Raw genomic sequence first — 23,804 nt, 5'->3', positions numbered from 1 at the left:
GATGTCTCACTCGGACGTCATAATCAACTCAAGAAATACAGAACAGGGGTTTCAGATTTCTACAGCATGTGTATTTACATGAAATAAAACCAGGCTGTATCAGTGCTACTGAATATTCATCCTTTCATCCATTACCACGTATGCTTTTAGGGTCCCAGGGCGGCTGGAGCCAAACCCAGCTGATGTTGGGTGAAGGCGGTGTACACTGTGGACAGGTTGCCATTTAATAGCAGATAACATGCTTGTATTCATCATCCTATTCATACCAGAGAACATATGAGATGGATGGAGGAACGCAACAGCTGCATCTGCCTCAATAACATGAAATATGTTTTACTGCAAAACAAGGCAGCGTTGTACTCAAACAGTTCTCACTGTGTTTGTTTTCTACCACACTAACTCAAGTGTTGATGAAAATCTGTCCATCACAGGCACCTTCTGTCAAACAAGCTTGCCTGGAAGCAGTATGATGAGGTTTTCCGATTAGAAACATTTGTCATCTTTACTCCGTTAACAGTATGTGATCGTCCACTGTGAGTCAAATGGTACGTATCAACATCCTGTTGCAGCATCATTGGGCTCCACTGATTTTCGATGGATGTGGGAACTTTAAACAGTGAACCAGCTTGTAGGAGAGTGGAAAACACTGAGTCTGTTTTTTTGTACCAACAGATATTCAGTGTAGTTGGCGCAGATAACCCCAGCCTGAGGCCTGGCAGAGGGTCTCTCATTGTGCCCATCAAAGACTCCCTTTAACCCCCAGAGTCACATGGACACAGGGCTGCTTGCCCATGTCACTTGGCAGAGTGCATAAGGAAGACAACCACATCATTCAGAGGACTGGCCACAGTTTATACTCCTCTCCTCTTGTCTCTCTCTCTCTCTCTCTATCTTTGTTGAATGTCACACCCACACCCTAAAGCAACACTATCTGCATTTTCTGATCTTCAACAGGATTTCACTGATACATTAACAAGTTAAAATACTGAGGTGATTGATAATGAATATATTCATCTTTCTCTGTCTCCACCCAACACACTGATGGCGTCAAAGGACGAGACCAAAATGATCTATACTTTTCTTCTTCGTCACCAAATCCCACGAAAAGACTCAAACCAACAATGAACTGATCCAACTAACAACAACTGTCTGTGTATTCAGAGCCTGATGTATCTGATTCCTCTGAGCCATAGAGCTGCATTGTTTCCGAAAACACAGTCAAACACATCAGTGAGTCACAGTGTAGAACTGAGACATGTTCCTTCATCACAATGAGCACATACACTGTAATAATAATAATAATCATAAACTTTGTCCGTATAGCACCTTCCATACAAGTAATGTGGCACAAAGTGCTTCACATGAAAAGAAAAGACATTGTTAAAAGCACTGATCTAAAATGAAAAACATTAAAAACATTAATGGAAAATGAGACAAAATAATGAATAAAATAATAAATCATTAAATAAGCAAAGAAGTGCTGAGCAGTACATAAATGTGGCGTAGATTATTTTGACCTTATCCCACCTACACCATCCTACTGTTTCATCTGTTTTAACCCACAGATGAAAACAATTAACAACAAATGAACTGTTTCCTTCTGTTTGAGTAACATTTGTTATAAACTACAATGTCCAGCTGTTTGGAGAAAGTATTAAGCCTTTTCTGAAAAATGTACCTATATTTTATTTCAAAAGTTTATGTCTTCAGTAGGAATGTATGGAAATATATAGAATGGCACAAGCCTCATTGCTTTTCCTTTAATATCAATTTATCTGCAAGTATTTAATGTTTCCTTTCAGTATGATTTCTATCATTAGTTTTACACACATACACATCTTAAGTGGTAACCTGTGCTTCTGTGGTTTGTAGTTTGCCGTGTTATTAAACCGACATGACTGATTTTTAGCCACTTGAGGGCAGCAGAAACAAGTTGTGAACACAACGCTGACATGTTGGCCTGCGACATTATGAGAGCGGTGAGAGTGAACCAGAAGAGTAAAGTTGTGTCCAGACAGATAAACAATGAGCTGAAACTCGCTATAAAGCTTTGTAAAGCAGAGTGAAGTTGCAGATTTGGGGGATAACTTGCTGTGGCTTCATCACTGCAAGCGATCACCTTCAAACTCTCAGTTATAACTTATGATCCTAAGATCTTTTACCTTATTAAAACATGTAGGTGAGAACAACCAGGATCCAAAAGACCAAATCTAAAAACTGGTCAAAATGGCAAATTTAACAAAGCCTCTTCCAGAGAAGATCTGCAGCAAATCAGCGTTTATTCAGATTTTTACATATACTGTATGTACATATCTACATAGTTAATAATGAGGGAACTTAGCAAAATATCTATTTGAGTCTTCTAATTCAAAAGTACTCACTCTTCAAAAGAAAATCTGAAGGCATCCACAAATAATGCAAAATAAATAAATAAACAAATAAAAATATAGAAAAGGTCTTTCTTCAGTGTTTTTAAGCCGGAGCCTCCTCCACATTGCCCAGCAGCCAATGGCATCAGATACACAGGCACACGCATGCCAACACCCACACACACACACACACAATCCATACACGCATAGCAAAACACATTAAGCTCTTTACAAAGCTGTGCATTCACTGAATGTTAGTGTTAGTGTGTGTGAGTGTGCATGTGTGTGTGTGTGTGTGTGCACGTGTGCGCACGCGTGTGTTAGATGATCAAAAGAGTTCTTTAGAATAAACATTCCTTCCTCTGCTTTCATGCTTCCTTTCTCCTCCTCACTCACTGGTGTTAACCATTTCCTACATGGAGCCGCACATAAACACTGCACACACACACGAGCAGCAGACGAACACGGTGCTCAGGCTCCCCTGCAGACACAGCCGCACTTCCAAATCCATGAGACTAGCAGGCCTCGCTGAATGCACGAACCAGAGTTTGGCAGTCTTAAAATCACAGGGCGCAGCATGCATGTGATTTCTCCTTTTACACGTCTAAATCTAAATGTGCTCTCATGAAAATTGAAAAAGCATTTGTATAAACCTGCATTAAGTGAAGTGGCTGAGAGTTGTGCCACCGCAGACACTGACGTGACGGGGCTGAAGGTGACCAACGCAGATCTGCTCTGCTCATCACAGCTGAACTCAGGGAAAAGACAGACTTGCAGTGTTCAGTGTTTATGTAAGAGCAAAGCAGCAGAACTGACACTGAAGGCAACACACACACACACACACACACACACACACACACACACACACACACACACACACACACACACACACACACACACACACACAAAGCCTCAGGGATTGAGCAAATTATAAAGACACTCTGTGATTGTAGTGAAGGAACTGAACACATTGGTTGGTGTAGCATAGTTGCAACAATATATTCACAGTGTTTCCTGTTTTAAGACGTGGCTTCTGGCCGACTGTCTTCTCCGTGGTTATGGGTCATTCTTCTGTCTGAAGCTTCACTTTGCATTATGCATTGATCTGCTATAAATGGGCTCATACAGACCCAGACTGTGACGGAAATGGACACTAACAGTTCCTCTTAAAGAAAGACATCATCTGCAGCGATCAGAGTTTGTTACGACTAAATCAGTCACTTTTCAGAGCGAGCTACGTCTGTTGTTCGTGGTCAAAACAAAGACATTTGAAAATGTCACCATGAGCTCTAGGAAAGAGCTCAACATTAGGTGAGATTTTTCAGACCTAACGGTGAACTGATAATTAAAATAATCATCAGTTGCCTTAAGTGTCAGTGCTGCGCCCCAGATGCTGACAAAACACTGTAATCAGCACTGGTGCAGCTCCTCACTACTCAGAAGTGAATTCATTTGTCTGTTTCAGATTGCATAACCAGTGTGTGTGCACAGAAAAACATCACTGGTGTGCATTCCTTTACAGTCAATAATAAAGATTATAAAAATGTAGAATGATGATTCTCTCTGATTAACATTTATTTATTCAATACTGACACCAGCATGAATAAGTCATCGAATAAATACTCTGACACACCAGCCAATCAACCTAATGAAGGTCAGATCTGTGCTGTTTTTAATTTTAGGTTTGTAGCTGTGCTGCATTACACTAAGAGGCTTATGATGAGGACAATTCATTGCAAGGATAATCTTAAAACAACAGCTGATAATGACAAATTCAGCAGGAAGGAGGAAAAGTTCCGACTCAGAGACTCCTGACAACACAAAATGCATTCCTGATGTTCGATTTAACTGAGTCCAGAGAACAGAGCTGTACAGACAGGTAGAATATATATACATATATATTCTGAATTTCTGCAAACACTATCACTGCTGTCAGTCTAATGGGAAGTAATTCAATGACAATAATTTGGCTAAAATTACCCTGCAAACACAGAAAGTTAGAAAAAAAAAGTACATTAAAAAAATGGACTAATGCTCATTTACTCCCTCAGAGACATTTCGAAGAAAAGAACTAACTGCAGTTAGTATTAAATGGCAGTAAACTGAGCTCTGACAGTTCTGGAAGCAAATTATTCCAATGAAAGTGAAGGTCAAGTAATCCAAAATTCCCCTAATTACATGAATGAAGGTGGGGGGGTGGGGTGTTAATGAATTGCATCACAAATTATGGAAATTATAGACAACAGTTCACATATTGGCAGTGACTCTCTCAGCTCTCATCATCTTGGCCAGCAATGAAACAAGTGTTGAGATGCTTTAGGCAAGCTGTCGCTTGGGGTGCTGAGAGGAGACTGAAGGCAAGACACAGCAGAGATAAACAAGAGGCAGGAAATGTTAACATCTCACTGCTGCTGCAACACACACAAAAACAACAACCTCCATTCAGTGAAATCACTTGGAGGTGGTCTAGTTTCCTAACGTATCGACGAGTGGGTGCAGCTTCTGTTATTTAACCTGAGTCAAAATACGGTTTGCAGCAGGAAAAAAGAAACAGATTACATAAGAGAGTTAAAACTCCTTACTGAACAAATGCTCTGTCACCATCCACACGCAGGGAGATTCATCAGCTACATGCCAATCAAATCTGCATGATGCACGTGTGTGATCTGACCTCAGCAAAGTGAAAACAGTCTTACCTTCTCCAGCCGTCATGGTGCAAAGCTGCCCTCAGCTCTGAAGCCAGAGAGGAACGATGCTACACAGCGGATAGCTCAGCTCTCTCTCTCTCTCTCTCTCTACAGTCTCTACCCTATATCTCTTGCCTACTGTTTACCTCTTGGTCCTGCTACAGAAATGGCTGCTTTGTTTTGCTCTTCCCTCCCTCTCTTCCATCTTTCCCTCTACAGTCTCTCTGCCCCCCTACCTCTCACTCTCCTTCTCCCTCCCCTCCCTGTTCCTTGCCTGTGTGACAACACCACAGCAGAGCTCAGCGCTCCCCCGCTCTGCCTCCATCTCTCATAAGTAGATCTGCGTACGTATTACAAGTATGAAGATGAGACAAGACAGAATTTGGGAATTATGTGTCACAACCTTCACAACTGAAATCCCTTGCAAAAGGCTTATAGTAGATGTCCGCATACATTTGGCCATATAGTGTCAACTTTCAGCACTTACTCACAATCTTTATTGTACATAATCCCTCCCTCTTTGCTAGTATTTATCTCTTCTCTGTAAACTGAGTTTATTTTGGAGCTGTTAGCACAACTGTCACACTAAGCTGAAGGCCTGGGTGTGTGACAGCGCAGCTCATTCCCGCATCCACATTAACACCAGACGTTCTTCTCAACTCGGAGGCAAAAGGAATTAAATTAAAATGAGACATCATCTGCAGTCACAAAGTCAATTTCAGCGCAGCTGTGAAAGAGAAACGTGGAGCCAAGCAGCTGATGGTGATGAATTTGAAGCTTCACTATCTAATAACTGTTAAAATGAGTCACATTATAGCGTTTTTCCTCTCAGCTTTCCAAATGAACTTTCAACAACTGTGTAGACAGAATTAACTCAAGCAGAGATTACTGGGAAGGACGGCACAGGAAAAAAGTCTATCTTTATTCATTAGGACTCATATTCTGCAATATAACTCCAAATAAACGAATCAATTCATATCTACAAACTAAAAAGGTGAACGAGATTTGAATTGTCAGCATCTTGAAGTTAAAGCAGATTATCAACCATTGGATGTCAACCAGTGGCAGTTTCTTGGACTTGTGTTATAAGCTGAGTCATTTGTTCATCACATTATTTATTGGATTCTTTGTACTGAGTGAATCTGCTTTACTCTGATTTAATGATAAAAAAAATTACTGACCATTATGGAACTGCTTTAAAGGGGGACTCCAATTATTTATTGAATCAAAAGGAAAAAGAAAAAAAATCAAAGCAGCAGATGCCATGATAGTCTGAGTTTAATTCCCTAGTATGGATCTGGTTCCCAAAACCCTGCATTCTACATTTCCTATAATGCAAGTCAGCAGGGTCTTTTGTTAGACACTTCACACAGCCCCAGTTTGGCTTTCTGTTAAACCTTAAAAGTTGAAATAACCCCGGTGACATCATCAGGGTTATTTTACCGTCTTCAGGATGCTGCTTTAAATCATCCAACCCCCCATCCTTAAAGACAAGCTGGAAGGGATGGGGGTGGATCCCTGCTTCACGTCCTGGATTGTGGATTACCTGACCAGACGACCACAGTACATCAGGCTGGGTAACTGTGTCTGAGGGACAGTGATGAGCAGCACTGGGGCTCCACAGGGAACTGTTCTGGCTCCGTTCCTGTTCATCCTGCATACGGTGGACTTGAAATACAACTCTGAGTCCTGCCACATCCAGAAATACTCAGATGACACAGCTATTGTGGCGCATATCAGGAACGGGCAGGAAGAGGAGTACAGGGATCTGACGATGGCCTTCAGTGAATGGAACGACAAGAACTGCCTCCTTCTGAACACCTCCAAGACCAAGGAAATGGTCATGGACTTTCGGAGGTCTAGGCCCACCCTTCAGCCAGTCAACATTGGAGGGAAGGACATTGAAGTGGTGCACACTTATAGATACTTAGGTGTTCACCTGGACAGTAAACTGGACTGGTCCCTGAACACTGATGCCATCTACCTGAAGGGGCAGAGCCGGCTCTTTTTCCTCAGGAGGCTCAGGTCCTTTGACATCTGCAGTGAAATGCTGCACATGTTTTATCAGTCAGTGTTGGACAGTGTATTCTTTAATGCTGCAGTCTGCTGGGGTGGCAGCATGTCCGACATGAACACAAGGAGACTGGACAAGCTGGTAAAAAAGGCTGGGTCTGTGTTTGGCAGGAGTCTGGACTCACTCAGGACTGTTGTGGAGAGACGCATGCAATGTAAGATGGAGGCCATCTTGGACAATACCAACCATCCTCTCCTCAACATTCTTGCAGGACAGAGAAGCAGCTACAGAAGCAAATGTCTCATGTCACTGCGCTGCAGAACAGAGAGGTTCAGGAGATCCTTTGTTCTCACTGCCATCAGACTATACAACACCTCAGCCAAAGGACGTGGACTCATTTAATTATTATTGTTTATTATTTATTATCAACTATTATATTATTATTACTAATGAGCGACTGGACACATGAATTTCCCCTTGGGGATAAATAATCTATCTATCTATCTATCTAGAGACACATACAACATCATACAACTTTTCACAGGCTGAGCAGTGCTCGTTGTGAAATGTGTCATTACAGTGTCACATGTAAAATCTGTGTAGTGCCCCTTTAATGCTGCCATACAAAGGAAGTCTACTGTACAGTATAGTGTCAGGTCGAAATGTGTTACCAAAATAAACTGCAGATAAAAATGGGTGGAGACAGAATGACAGCTCAAAGTTCAAAACGTTTGCCATTATCCCCAAGAAACTGAAAATCAGAAAACTATAGTATTCATTTAACCAAGCTACAGGAGTTTTCATTCGGGTTGAAATCAGGCTGCGTCACACACATTAGGAGAAATTTAACAGATTTCTTTCTCTCTAATCTCATGCACATACTACAAGATTTGAAAATAATGGTGCATCACACACTACAGGATATTATTAAGATTATTCTGACACACCTCATGGGATCTCACAGGGAAAAATATGTAAACAAAATGGAGACTGTGGTGGAACAACAGAAAACTAAAGCAGAAGGTTAAACGAGTCTGGATGAGAAAATGTTTGGGGAGATGCGGTCAACTCGAGTTGTCTGTTCTTCAGCGAGAAGTGGAGGAGATTTAACTTCTTATTTTCAATATCTGTCAACAGCAGAATGCTAGCTAACGTTAGACTGCTTAGCAACACCGTCAGCTGCTTTGAAACTGACGTAATCACAATCATGATCATCCCAATTTTTAATGCTAAATATCAGACGTGTTTGATATTCAGATAATCTGGGCCGAACATTGGTACAGACCGCGGTTCAGAACCCGCTTGTTGGGGTTAAATCAGGCTGAAACTCCTGTAGTCTGAGTCAGGATTTACTCCACATCAGATTTGTTCTGGAGTGGTATCTGGGAGGAGGTGCTGCAGACGGTTTTGAAACGCTGAGTCCTGTCTAACTGTATTCTCCTCAGCTCAGCTGTTCTCACTGTAAATGCACAGGAACACAGTCAGCAGTGAAGGTGTTAGAGCACTTCCACCTGACACTCACAAATTAACAAATACTGGAAGAAACATCTGCCTTTTTATTGCAACTGCATCTCTTTTCTGTGTATTTTATAGATTTATAACGTTTAGAGTGACTCCTCTGGAGGCCTGTCTTGGTCTTTGGCTCCACAGATGGACATCTGAAATCTCCAATTGATGCCAAACTCCTGTGGAGAAAACTCATCTAATCTAGCTCCTGTCTGGCCTGCAACATGTCCTCCTCCCCTCTTCCACACACACACACACACACACACACACACACACACACACACACAACATGGAAAATACAGTCTAACAGGAGCTGACGTGCCCAAATGGAGTGTGACGGAAAGACGAATGGTGATACAGGGGAGAAACAGCTGACGACAAGACAGTTACAATTTGATAAAAAGGAAGAAGCCTGCTATTTCAATCATCATAAAAAAAAAGTTCTGCTGTCACGGATAACTCTTGAATTTCACCCTGCACCACGTGACAAACAACCACAGATCCACAACACTGTCCTCAGCTCAGACCACTTCATCCTGAGCCCTGATTTTCATAGTGCATCTGCTCATCCTCCTCTATTTCCTACTGTGCTCGATGGGGAGGGAAGCTACAAAAACAATGACTTGACCAACGTCTGAGGGAGATCGACAAATGTTTTCTTCATGGATGCACATCAACATCATAATCGCCACATTAGAAACAAGGGAGACAGAGAAAGTCAACAGCAAACAGAAGCTAGAACAGGGAGCTGAAATAAGGACACACAGATGGACTCACCTGAGCCGGAGGATGAGATCATGTTCCCGGATCTTTGGACTTCATCGAATTTGCTGAAAATTACATTCAACCTATAAAAGCAGACAGAGAGCACAAATTAAAAAAAAATGCAAATAAGTGATGATTAGTATGTAGAATGGAAATGAAATAAAAGAAAAAAAGAAAAGTGGAGTAAAAACTGAAGCAGAGAGAAGGATGGACAGTAAAAGAACCGTGGACCAGATGACTGCTCCATCCATCCCTTCAGAGGTGGGAAGCTCTCCCTCTGCTCAGTGCAGGACGGACGGCCAAGACCAAAATAGACAGCGTCCAAAAACTGCCACATAGATGACGAACTGGCACTGAGGCCAGAGAGAGAGGGAGGAGAGAGGGATGGAGGAATGTAGAGACATATGGTCCAGGGTAAAAAAAAAAAAAAAAGGACAAAGAGGAGAAAAGGGTAACAGAGAAGTACTGTAGGTTTGCTGAAATGCGATATAAAAGAAAAAAAACAAACAAATACAGCTTGTCCAAATCTAAGATGTGAAATTCTAGCTCACTGTTCAAAGGGTTTGTCCAAGTGCTGATTAAAGCACACAGTGACCTCTGCAGTCTGAGGTATGAAATGAAGCCAGAGAGAGAAACCGCAGGAAGTTGTACTTCCATCTAGTGCAATTCAGTTGTTTTTTTGCTTGACAACCAACTTAATGATAAAAACATATCATTCAAACTAAAATACAGTTTTACAGTCGACCCTACAAGCTGGAGTGGATGAGATCAACCGTTTTAGTTGAAGAAGAATATAAACATAGTTACAGGTTGTCTTAAAGAGGCATTTAACCTCTGACAGTGGAGCTGCCGAGCTGAAGTGATCACATTCACCTGTTTGTCTTCAAAATGTGATGAATCTTACTGACAATACCAAATAAAGTTTTTACATGTATGTTAATTTAACAAAATAGGATGTTGTGCCCTTTTTTATGCTCTATATAAGCAATCAGAAAGAACAGGTTCAACACGTGCATGTATAAATGACGCCGTGAGTTCTACAGTTGTAGTGTTCGAAACAGCCACTAGGGGGAGACCTATATATGGACTGTTGTGGCCTGCTGCCTCTTTGTGTCTGAACATCTACGCAGCACTGTCGCATATAGGCTACACTGATGTGCTGCGTTTGTGTGAATATGAAAGGGTGAGAGAGAGATATTATACGAAACAGTAAAAACAGAGGGATGACAGGAGAGGGGCAGATGTAGTGAGACAGTGAGCGACAGGCTGGCGGCTTCATGTTGTCATACCGTGACTGTGGCAGGCCTTTTTTGCTGAGATCCATCCTCACCCTCTCACCCACATGTCTGTAGATCTCCACCAAGGAGCTCATTGCTCCGTCACGAACCTGATGACAACACCACATAAATTAATTTACAACTTACATAAATGTGAGTCTCTCTTTAAATCTTTACTACGTTTTTACTCTGCTTTTCCTTTGAAAATGTTTCATTACATTTGGAGCTTGATCCAACTGTTAGAGGAATAGATCTGACTGGTAATACCGTCAGAGGGCTGTAATACTTAATTCTTCCCTTTGGGGAAGAGGCTAAGTGTTGAAGCCTGATGGTGAACATGAGAGAAGTCTACCTCTCATCAGGCAGATACAGTGAAACACTCTCTGACATTCACTTCACAGTGATATGAAACCCTCACTTTTGAGCGGTTGGAGCCCACAAATGGTATGTTACATTAATTAAGTGATAACTGTGTTAAATGGTTTAAATTATTATCAGTGTCGTCCATTAACCTCACATTACATCTATGGAAAAACACTTTTAACTAAAGACAACACAAACTACTTTGAGGTCTTTAAACCCAAGAATGAAATACATTTGACAACAACAGATGTGGAAGCATGACCGGGCTTACCTGACTTGTGGGGTCCCCCAGGAGGTTACATATGTGGGGAACAATTTTACTCAAGGTCAGGCCTTGAGCTCCATATCTGGAAAACAAAACAAACCAAAAAAAAATTCAGCCTAATTAACAGATTAGCTGGAGGGGATGTACAGTAGCGTTTTTTTCTCCGTCAATTTACACTAACTAAACAACCCACATTGACAAACAGAAAGTGTGTTTTCAGATCCTTTGCTGTCGGACTCCAAATTGTGTTCAGGTTATTCCTGTTTGCTTTAATTATCCTTGAGATGTGTCTAGAAGTTGACTGGAGTTCACCAGGGGCAAACTGAACTGACTGGACCTGTAAATCCCACAATTCACACTGGAAGTCAGGACCAAAGCCAGCCATCAAGTCCAAGAGACTCTGTGAAGACCTCCAGATGAGGACAAGAGAAATCCACGAGTTCCAGCCATTTACATTATATAATCAAATGATTAATACCACAGACCGGTAAAACTACAAAGAATGTTAATGAGGGTTTTTCTTCTATTGTTACCAAGATGATAAACACCACAGAAATGGGAGAAGGCATTAGGCTCACGTGTTCAGTGTGGCGATGAGGCAAAGGCACACTCCTTCTCTGGTCCTGTTGTTCTTGTGCTTGAAGCCTCCCAGCATCCTGTCCCAGACGTACTGCAACACAAAACATTACAGCTCACCCATACTATGTTTTTGAGGCTGACACCGATGCTGATATTAGAGGGTTCCTTTATTGGCCATCAGTAATTTCTTTTAAAATAAACAAGTAACAATCATGATACAGATCCCAGGGATGCTTGATTTTGAAGAACTGTGACCAGAATAGAGACTGAGCTTCATATTTGATAATCTAAATTAAACTAGTCTCTGGTGGACAAATTATGTAATGCTGACACTGTTTCTAAATGACCTTGACCCTGCTTCTGACATTTACATCAATATATGGCCAAGTATTTTATTTTTGGTGTTGTTATGAATCATTGCAATAACACACATCAAACGACAGGAAATAGACAGCAACTACCCAGACAGTCAATAACCATTTTATCCATATCACCTTTATCATGCCTTGCACCAATTACTGGACAAAAAGGTACAGAAAAATAACTGGCTTTTCAAAAGGTTAAATATCACTAAGTGAATCTCTCCATTTGATATCATTGATTATAATTCTATAGCTATTATATATTATTCTATATATATTATTCTATTCTATAGCTAATAGATGTGAGTTCTGTTCGATCAAAATATCGAAGCTTTGAAAATCAGATGAATGACGGAATGGAAACATTACCTCTCTCAGAGAAACATGTTAGTGTGTGAGAGTGTGTGTATGTGTTAGTACCTGCGGGGTGGCAGCTTGCTCCATGATCTTTAGCAGCACTGTTTGGTCCTGGTCTCGCACTTGGTCTTTGGCATCTCCCAAACGATCGATAAGGCTGGGCAGAACTGAGGACAGAAGCACACGAGTAACCTTAACAAAAGAATGGGAGTGAGATGCACCCGAGTGTAACAGGTAGGCTGAAATGAATGAACTAAAATCTTAAGTAATTACAAATCTTCTCAATTTTAAGCAGTTTTATTTGTTTTTAGTCAAAGCCCAAAGAATGACAACTAATTAGAAAAAATAAAATGTTTGAATTATTAAAGTATAATGAAAGGTCCAGACTAAAGAACCAACTGCAACAAAAGTCCAAACACTTCATTAAGGAGACAATCCTTTATTTTTTTTAGTATTTTATATGTCTGCTTTTATTTTTGATGACAGATTTGATTGGCCGGTCAGTGGGGAGATGATTCTTCTCAGCCACTCTTTGCTGGAGCAGTTTTTGTTGCTCAACCTTCCACTTTAAAATTCTCCTGTGCGTCGATGTAAAATTGTGTGGCGTCATTTTGAGGACGGCCACTGGCCCATCTGTTACATGGCTCCTTCTAACCACTGCTGCAGCTGAGTTTCAGCTCATGCTCAGTTGCCTATTGATGCTCCTGCAGTTCTTCACCATGTGCAGCCATGTTGCATTAGGCACAACACAAAACTGAAAAAGCTGTGATGTTCACTGGTTATCTTATAACCTTGTTCATACAGTCAACTAGAAATCACAAGAGTAATCACTTTTTTTGTATTGAGGTTGTACTTTTGGACCATTTTTCAATTCAGTCTCTCTAAACTGTTTGTGTTTAATTATACATAAGATCAAATTTCCTACACTTCAGCATCAAAATAAGCAAATTTTTGTAAAATGAGACCGTTTGGAATCATTTAACATTTTACTGATGTTACACAGAGACACAACTAAACAAAAAAGCAGGCAAAAGCAAACATCCAATGTTTAGACTTTAGAAAGGTAGAATTCATGTCTGGATTTGTCTTTTGAGCAGACAAACAAAAACATGTGGAGGAGGGAGACACGATCTGAGATGTTTAAGTAATTTATTCTAATTGAATTAAGTATAGAAGAGGAGAAGAGCAGACAGTGGGCATCAATAAAGAGGGTGATACTGAGGTGAGAATGATCGTACTCAAGACAATAGAATCTAATTGCTCAGTTATTCAACTTTAGAGGATGATGAAGGCGGCGGCCATCTTGGGCCTGGGCCCTAATTCACACTCACAAATCAAAGGAAAAACAACTGCCCAAGTTGGGGGCTGTATTTAAAATCTTCTGTTGCAAAGGATTATGGGTAATCCAATCATTTTTATATTTGTAAGCTTCTGTTGTGCTTATGAATGAAACTGGCTTCCTGTAACATTCACAACATCAAGATAAAACATCTGAGACTGAAGTGGCAATTAAACTGTATGTTCACTGCTGCACCATGACCAGGGTCATAGTGTAATATTTAACCTAACAAAAGTATCCTTCAAGAAAGGATCAGCTCAACTGAGAGGTATTGGGACTTCTCTAGGTAAAGGGGAAAATGATTAACTAACAAGAAAATAAAATGAGGTATGAATGATCCCATAAAATCTAACTTGATAAAATGAAACCTAAAATTCTGATTTATTTCCATTTCTTTGTTTCAATAGTTGAATCACTGGGAGCATAAAAGACAAAAGGGAACATTGATTAAGGTGATTACCAGATGTAAATGGCTCCTTGCTCTGAAACCTGAGGATTTGGGCTCCATTAAAACAATTATGAAAAGATACAATGATGGTAGATACAACATCACAGATGAAAACTAAGAACCTTACCTGTTCCCACCTGGGCCCTGAATCGCTCCTGTAACCTTGTCACTAAGGCAGATAAGAGGTCCAAGCCGAGCAGAGCCACCTGGTGGAGACACAACATAAAATAAAGTTATATGTAAATGTAATTTTAAAACAATATTTCTTTAAAATAAACTCTATAAACCCTAAAATGTATAATTTACAATGAAGACGCAAAGGAATAACAATTGCTACAACCCTGCACAAGCTCCGGCTGAAGGCTGTATTCAAAATCGTCTGCTGCAGAGGACTATGGGTAATCTGAACATTTTTATGTTTCTAAGCTTCTGTTGTGCTTATGAATGAAGTTGACCTCCTGTTACCTTCACAACATCAAATATAACACATGTAGGCCTGAAGTAGAAAATAAAATGCGGGTTCAGTGCCGCACCATGACTGTGCACCCTCTGTCCACATATTGATATATAAACACAGGCCCCTCCCTCAACACCTTTCCTTGTCATGGGGTGAGAGCAACTCAATGAACGACTAGTGAGAGTTGCCCTGCCAGCACCATAACAACACATTCGCATCACCTGGACTTCTGTCCGGAGCATGGTGCAATTTTTGGCAACGCTATACATGTTAATGAAACAATAACATGATAAATTCTTCTGTCTGGTAGCATTGCTTTACTGCCATCTAGTGGCAGCCCCACATACCAACATCATGATTGCCACACAATGTAATACATTAACATTATTAATTTTTTCTCATATCGCATTAATATATCATTTCCAGCATGCTTCGACTGACAGGTATAATTTGTTTCATGCAACTTAAATCTTCTCTGTGCAGGACTTTCTACTCAGGAATCTACTGTCACCTACTCATTTCGATTTTAAGCCATTGCATATTTTCTTGCTGTCTCCCACTGGGGGAACAGGTAGAGAGTGTAGAGGGCCTGGCAGAGGGCCTGGTGTCTACAGGCCTAATCCTCTGATCAGTCCCTTTGTTCTCCAACTGGAGGGGAATTACAGTAATTAGACTGATGACAGGGCTCCAACAAAGACTGGATGAGAGGGATCAGTGGAGTTTTAACAATGGTGTAAACCTCCACAGAAACTACTTCTCAGTTTGAAACGCTAATCTCAAATCTATGTTCAGCTCTTCCTCGATGCAGGAGGTCGGTCTAACCTTCCTGAGTGTGACAACTGGAGGTAAACACTCGCTCTCTCGTTCCTTCTCTGAACTCGGGGAGGTTGAGTCACAAAGGGACCATGGCAACAACTGCACCCTGTGTTTGAGTGTGAGTTCAGCACAAGACTAGACACAGAAAAACAGGGCAGCCCAGTCTGGTACAGATGAGAGCAGACAGGCTCCTCCTCTTTGCAGACAGATGGCCAACTCTATTTTGCTGTCATCCAAATTCAGACCCCCCCAAAACACACACACACACACACACACACACACACACGACCCCCCTCAAGGCTCTGAACAGCAAATCTCACAGTCATCATCCCTTCCCAATTCCTAAATCCTCATACCCAGCATGCTTGGTACTCATTTCCACTGCGCCTCTTATGTTGAATATTTTTGTTTGCTACAGCTGAAATCAGAAATCTGTATGAGCAGATATTAAATATTAAATAAGACCAATCCAACACCTGGATATCCCTACATCCACCTTTACAATTTGAAATGTGTGTTGTGAACAAAGTTACATACAAAGACGGAGTGTATGAAAAATTAAACATGAGGCCTTATACATAAATATAAATACATCTTTTCAGGGATCATACTGTTTGCTGTCTTTCATGGTGCCTCTTTTGTTTTTCTAATACAGACACCTACCAACTCACAGCCTGAGGCTTTCTTTAACCTGACCTTTTAAAAACCTGTGAGACTTGGGCATGAGTTCAACTCTGCATTCACACTGTTTTCTACCAACCAGGACATGTTGGAAAAAGGCAACACCGTGACAGACTTAGCTTGTGCATATTTTTGCATTGTGATGATTTTGTGGTGATTCAGACAGAAAATAGTCCTGAATTAAGACAATATATGCGGATGCGTTGGTGAATGATGCATTTCGAGGTTTATCAGCCGTGAAAACACAGCGGTTTATAATACTCACAGATATTGTGTACTGTATTTTTAAAACAGCAAAACAAGCAATTACTTTATCTTTCATTGTGACGGAGGTAATCAGTACAAATACTAATAACTGTTCATGTTGTGAAGTAATCTACCACAACAGCCGACACAGCGCATCGTCAGGTGAAATGGTTGCAGCAAAAGTCTCAAGTTCAACTTCTTTGCCGTTTGTCGTCTGTGCTGCACCGACTGACTGGCCTCATTGAAATGCATTTTTTCATTCAGGGCTGATGCTGGTCTGAACACAGCCTTCGTCTTCAGGTTTTGAGACCACAAGCAAAGCCTTCATCATAAGATCTGAGGTAGTGCACTGGCTCATGAAGAGCTAATAAACATGTCATTTATCAAGCATCCAGATTTAAATCTTCAAATCTATGTCCAATCTAAAGCATAGCCAATGAAAGTATGAAAAGATGTGATCTCTTTGCTTTGTACAGTACCAGTTAAAAGTCTGTAAATAAAAGCTTGATGGCTTGATTGACACGCTAGACAAATGTAAAATCATTAACATTGTGAGGTATAGATTTGTTTCACCAACAACTACACACAGTTTGAATGGGTGTGAATGGTAAATGTATTTGCAAAGCAGAAAACCACTACACCCAGACTCATCCAATCACAGTCTGCTAAAAATGAACAAATCTTTCAGTCTTGAACTGTCACCATGTGTTCAGACATTCAGACAGCGGCAGGCTGTCTCTTGTCTTTCACTCAATCTATGGCTTTGGGGTCTAAAGGTCTAAGACCATACTGTGCCATATTTGTTTTGTGGAAGAATCTGCACTTTGTACAGTCTCAACCTTTCTCATCTCCCTGTTCTTTACTCTGCCTGTTCCCACTTCACACTTTCACACCTCTGACACTATAAAGCTGAAAAAGACTTCCTGCTGCTTTTTCTCTCTTTGTAGCTGCACGGCTGAACTGGCTCATGAACAGGGTTGTGCCAGTTCACACTTGAAAAGAACTAGCTCAAAGTTCAGATCATACAGATGAAAATGAACTAATTCACGTTCATAGTTCATTTCTTAAAATTTTGAACTAAGTTCACAGTTCCAAAAATGAAGTAGTTCACGTTCATTTGTTCCATTTTTTAAAACATAAATAGGCCGCTCTTCTCTTTCAATAGATCCTCCTTCTACCATCCATCATCAGCCCCAAATCCCTGCCACTCCCAAACTAAATGAATTATTGTACACCACTGAAGAATCACAGACATGAGTTACATTTAAAATGCGTATATAAATATAATCAGTCTTCACTTGTTCACAAAACTGCTTCAAATGCTCAAACAAACTCCAGCTCCAGCAGTACTAGATGAATCTGTACCGTCTGTACTGTCTGTGCCGCTAACACTAGCCAAGCTGGGCCGTGTCTATGTAGACGCCATTCGGCGTGCCGTAAAACTGTCGTAAAACGTGAGCGGCATTGACTTTAGCGAGAGCAAAGATCCTCTACACAGAAGATACCGCATTACAGGCAGTGGTATGAAATGGGACACAGTTCCGGGCTCCTAAGTGGGCGATGTCCCCCAGCCCCTCCCTCAAGCCAAGACAACCGGCATGAAATGTGACAGTAGCTAATATTAAAATCTGTCCTTGTCTAGACTTACCTCTCTGCATCCTTTGGGAAAGAAAAGACAGATCTGTTTTTCTTGTTATTACAGCCTGTTGCTGCACAAAGCTCGGGCATTTTTAACACTAACTGATGGATTACTTGTCCCCGCCAAAAGATTGACAGATCTCGTGAGAGTATGGCGCTGAGACAGAGGCAGGTCTCCAATAAAGTTAATCTTCTCCTGATCTGAAAAATGTCATTTTGACGTAAGAATGTTCTGAAGACGTGACGCTAGTGAGAACTGGGTCCAATATTTATTTCGGTGACTATGGAGCGAAAGAATCGGTGACAATCTGTGATCTTGTTCACTTCGCCCATATGAATGAATACACTCAGACCTGCTGCTTGTCTCCTAAAGGGGCGGGGAGGTGGAGAAGCCCACGTCACACAGATACAGGAAATAATTTGAACTGAAGCGTCTCAGTTTCTCTACTGAGAGTGAGAGAGTAAACACCGCTCACGTTCACGTACATCATAAACTGATTCGTTCAGTTCAGCGTTCACAAAAAATATGAACGCACTCAATGAACAGCGTTAATGCACATGACTGATCATAAAGATATGATGGTGAAATGTTCAGGAATTTGACTCATGTCTATCTGTCAATGTGGTTGGCGATTATTGTATACATTCTACTAGCTCTAGTGCTAGGGTTTTGTTTATGTTCTGGGTGGTATAATAGGTGCAGTAAAAGGCCTGTTACAGTGGCCAAAAGACAAAAGAAGCCCATTTTCCAACAACTGCAGAAATCACACAAAGAAAGTGTCAAATAATTGTTTGACAGATTTAAGATTGAAGGAACTTGCAGGAACTTATTCCCGAAAAGCATTCTTGAATCTCAGGCACTAGCCTCTGATCAAACTAACCCACTGACATCAAACCAGCTTCACTTGAACACGTGCCTGTTCCTGAGAGCTGCTGTTAGAACCAGCAGACCACAGCCTCCATCTGTCTCTGATGTGAACGAGCCTTTAAATTAAATCAAGGATTTCTCTCTCGTCTCTTCCCTCACTACCAAGCCTGTCATGTCATTACCAGTGGAAACGCCACACACACACACACACACACACACACACACACACACACACACACACACACACACACACACACACACACACACACACACACACACACACACACACACACACACACACACACACACACAAGGTTACACCCAGATTAGCACACACATGAAGATGTTCAAAGAGACAGACAAGCAGGCTTACATAAAAATATTGCCAAGTTTGCAGTGATTTCCTCCAATTCAAGTGAACAGCTGGGTATGCAACAGTGAGTGGAGCTACATGCACACACACACACACACAAACACACACATTACTGTGTCAATCCCAAATTAATCTGGTAAAAAGACAGACAAAACTGTGCAAGACACCTCTCGATCTTACAAGATTGGTCCATGACACACAAACACCAGAGCTGTAGTTTATTGCTTTAGTGCTTTGTAATTATGCAACATACCTGGCCCTCCATCCCTGCCTCCTGCTACATAACACTAGCTGGGTTCAGATGTCTCATACTTTTCCATAAATCCAGGGCTTTGTCTGGACCAGGTCTATTTTCAAGTCCAACTCAAATTACACTGTAGCTGTAACTGTAAATCACAAGCCAATAACTCACATCATGCTTCCTGTGTGTTACTGTAGTGAAGAAACAGGATCAAATAATTTACAAGCTGAAATTTGCAGCTATGTCTTTACTAGTCAGCATTAGCCATCCAGCCTGCAAACTGATAAAAGAATGGCACTTTCTCCTGGTGGATGTTTGCTGGTAGCATGTTTACCAAAATAACTGCACAAGACGAGACTTGTGCCCATGTTTGTAGATAAGAAGACGTTAGCTTGAAAGCTAACGTGTTCAGAGTCTTTTGGTCCTTGTAATTATCACGGGAGATGATAGAACAGAGACTGTTACTGCTTTATGCAAATACACTTTGAAATGACATGACCTGACTGTTTATGGCAAATCATTTCTCTGTCTTGCTTGGAATGTATGGTAAACACTTATTATGGTAGACGTGAGAACACAGGATATTCAATTTACTTAGATGATTTACAACACATAACATTTCATTTCTGTTATTAGTCCCATACAGTATAAAGGCCTGTATTCAGAAACTGAGCCTTAAAGCCAGCTGTCAAAGACTTCTGGTCCTTGGTGATGTCACAACAAAGCAGTCACCGCCCTCAGCCATGCCTCAAGCCACGCCCACCTGGACCTGCCATCCAACCTTGCAAGATTTGGTTTCTCTAGCCCCTTTTCCACTGGTCAAAAAACCCACTAAGACCCGCTAACATCAGAATTTTGTCAGCAATGGAAAAGGGCTCAATCAGCATTTACGCAGCATTCACAAGGTATTTATCGGCTCCGATTGGCATTGATGTAAACACAACATGATGATGTCTTTCAGATCACAAACACTGTAGACACACCTTTCACCTGTCCAGCACAGAGCTATCAATCCAGAAACACTGCTGCTATGACAGAGTGAGAGCAACCCTTAAATAAGTTATAAAAACACGCAATCACCGATCGAAGCGCCTCTGATCCTCTCTGCTGATCGTCTAACCGACCTGTTGTTACTAGAGCTCCAGAGAGAAGCCTGAGAGAGGAGATGTAAAACTACACTAAGATGGTTTTTGGTTCTTAAAACCACAAATTTATCTTCTTATGGATCAACACTTCAAATAAAACACAGGAGAAGAGGAAAATATGATCCTTAACTTATACTTACTTAGTGATACTTACTTAGTTAAAACTAATCATGCACACCCCTGTGCCACAGTTAAACAGTCATTGAGCAGCTGCCTGACTAGTTGGGAGTAAACTGACCTTTTTCCCAGCAGACATTTTGGCAGCTTTGGTGTCGTGACTGCTGACTCACCGTCAGGACTCACTGGGACACTTAATGGATCTGAACCGTTGTTAATGACATTAGTTCCACCTATGCTCTTCTTGTTACGACAAGTCAAAATATCTGTGGTGAAAAGGTCTGTTAGAGCACCTTGCTTCAACATAAGCTGACTATGCAGAAGCTGTTGTGAGAGGGTGGAGTCTTGGCACGCTTCGACACGAGCCATCTTACTGTGGATGTCTGGTGACTTCATTATTTCCTATGGAGAATGATCCTGCATTCACCAATGAAGTGATGTCATTACTTTTACTGGAGTTGAGCCGTCCGTACCTCATGACGTTAACTAATAAAAATTGTGCACTGATATAAAATCAAACAGTGCGGTGAAACTTCTCTAGCAATGCTATTATTATACTATTCCACTGGAAGTCACCCAGTTTAACCACAGCCTTATTCAGACTGGGCTGGGCACATCCAAACAATTTCTAACATGTTCTGGATCCTCTAGCAGTAATGGGGATGAATAATTCTGACGTCATGCCAGCTTTGGGAGACAGCAGCAGTGGTGCTATCATATTCCTGAGGTGTGATGAGCCAGCGGTGACCACACAGTGACTCAGCTTCGTTCAGCAGAGCTCAGGACCCCAGGCCAGAGGAAGGAATGTACAGTAAACACTCATTATGGAAAAAGACCCTACAGCTCACAAAGACACAGACAAGATACAGAGATGAATATAGGACAAACACACACACAAACACACCAGTCTTTTACAGTTCACTTCCTCCAGAGACGCCACTTCACGGCCGACTTGCTGCATTGAAAAGTCTGAGACAAGAACATCCTCCTCCAGACATACTGCTACTGATACTGATACACGTCTCTCTCTCTCTCTCTTCCTCTCTCTCTTTCTGTCGATTAAGTTCAAACCCCAAAAAAACCAAAGTAAAACTGCAAGGAATTAATTAAACAGTGTGTTTTAGGATATCACTGGCTCACTCCAGTGTAATGTGGAGGCACATGTTTCATTTGATAATCCCCATTCAGGACCGTCACATCCAGTTCCACTGTGGCTCTGTCCTGCTTATTACTGGATTTAGGAAGGTTTACCCAAGATCATCGGTTTGTCCCATAGACTGTATATAAAGATGCACATAGGCTCTGTGACGTCACCCACAGGTTTCTGAAGAGCGGTTTTGAAGCTCAGAGTGAGCTGCTCCACCGTCGCCATCTAGAGTTTTTGTACCAGGCTGTAAGCATGTTTATTTCTGCTGTAAATTTGAACATTTTACATGAGAACATGGAAGTCTATGGTGATTGACTGACTGTTGGAGCCAGATTCCAGGGTGTTCATTAGAGGAACTATAGCTTTTGGTACTTAGTTTGCCCGCAAAACTTTTTCTCTCTCTGCATACAGTTTGAAAATACTAAGAATAAAGCACATAATTAACTTTTGCCTTGCTTGTCCAAGTTTGTTTCTATATTAAATAATGTGAACAGGGTTTTGTTAACAAAAAATTTGTCAGATATGATATTTTTCTTTACAATACTGTAATACTGCATTGTGATCATTTTACTATCTTTACTTTGCTATACAAAAATAACACAGCTCCTTTGTATCCATGTCATGCATCAGTCATCAGTTAGTGAGGGAGCTGACTTTTTGCTTTGCTGATAACTTCAGTCTTTAATCTTTCTTTGTACTGTATCACAACCGCAGCCATCAAATGAATTTTGGGGATCTTTTTTCAAGTTTCTCGTTCTCCGACAACTGAATACAAGATATTAAAAAGTCAGACCGTTCAACCAGCTCACACAGATCAAGTTCAGTAATTCAGTGGCTGCAGCTGATAAATGAGCCAATGATGAACAGACTAAAACTGAGAAGCTGCTTTGTTCTACTTCTTCCTGGCATAAAGGATTCATTGTCTCAAAATTTACCATGGATTTCAAATCTGCCACTTATAACTGTGAACTGCATAATGCTGGGGCTGTCACTTTAAACATTTGTTCAAACACGAGGGAAAACATATATATTCAGACTGTAATGACTTGTTCAGCCTCAAAAGGCCGTGTTAATAAGATTATCATGACTCTGAAACATCTGTAGAGCAGTGTGTGGAAGTATTTTGGGTTTGCTTTGCTGTAGTTTGCAAAAATTACCAATAAAGATGAGGCTGTTTGTCGACTTTGTAAAAAGCACTGACAACTCTGCAACGACAACAAATCTCTCCTGCACCAACACCAGCTTACAGCGAAGGCACCGGGAATGAATGGTGTAACTGTACAACTTGGTCAGACTGTGTAGATGCTTGTTAAAAGGCCATCATGGTACGAGAACAAGTAGATAAGATTTATACACAGGTTATATGGCCCAGTTGTGTGTGTGTGTTTGTGTGTGTGTGTGTGTGTGTGTGTGTGTGTATATACAGTACAGTAAATTTGTGTTTGAATTATGTGACAGTTCTTTTTCTGGCAGAAGAAGTGACAGCCATGATACATGCAGTGCTCAGATGGAAATCCAGACAGGTATGGCAACAGTATCTAAGAGATGGGTCAGTTAGGTTGAGATCTGGTGACCGTGGAAGCCACAGAAAATGACTCCCATCATTTTCACACACACAAACCATTTGCATCTGTATCCCATGTGTCTACACTAATGATTCTGTTCTTCCTTTAATTATTCATCTATAAATATGAACAACTATTTAAACATACAGTCAAACAGCATCTGGTATGGTGCGATATAC

At 41.0% G+C, this 23,804-nt stretch overlaps 1 protein-coding gene and 1 non-coding gene across 2 annotated transcripts in view; one reads left to right on the top strand and one right to left on the bottom strand.

Moving 5' to 3' along the window:
- clasp1a (cytoplasmic linker associated protein 1a) overlaps positions 1–23,804 on the bottom strand; it is a 92,894-nt gene that overhangs the window by 45,856 nt on the left and 23,234 nt on the right. Inside the window, exons 3-8 of the mRNA XM_056388841.1 lie at positions 14,459–14,537; positions 12,608–12,711; positions 11,825–11,916; positions 11,253–11,328; positions 10,631–10,728; positions 9,354–9,424 (exon numbers count right to left, since the gene is read on the bottom strand). Of these exons, the coding sequence (XP_056244816.1) occupies positions 9,354–9,424; positions 10,631–10,728; positions 11,253–11,328; positions 11,825–11,916; positions 12,608–12,711; positions 14,459–14,537 (520 nt within the window). The remainder of the gene's footprint in view (positions 1–9,353; positions 9,425–10,630; positions 10,729–11,252; positions 11,329–11,824; positions 11,917–12,607; positions 12,712–14,458; positions 14,538–23,804) is intronic.
- On the top strand, positions 14,924–15,048 carry LOC130178173 (U4atac minor spliceosomal RNA). The gene has a single exon (XR_008829129.1). It is a non-coding gene; the product is annotated as a U4atac minor spliceosomal RNA (small nuclear RNA).

The sequence above is a fragment of the Seriola aureovittata genome, chromosome 11 (genome assembly GCF_021018895.1).
Source record: "Seriola aureovittata isolate HTS-2021-v1 ecotype China chromosome 11, ASM2101889v1, whole genome shotgun sequence".
NCBI lineage: Eukaryota > Metazoa > Chordata > Actinopteri > Carangiformes > Carangidae > Seriola > Seriola aureovittata.
The sequence above is the reverse complement of the archived record's forward strand: the minus strand, read 5'-3'. Positions and strand labels throughout refer to the sequence as shown.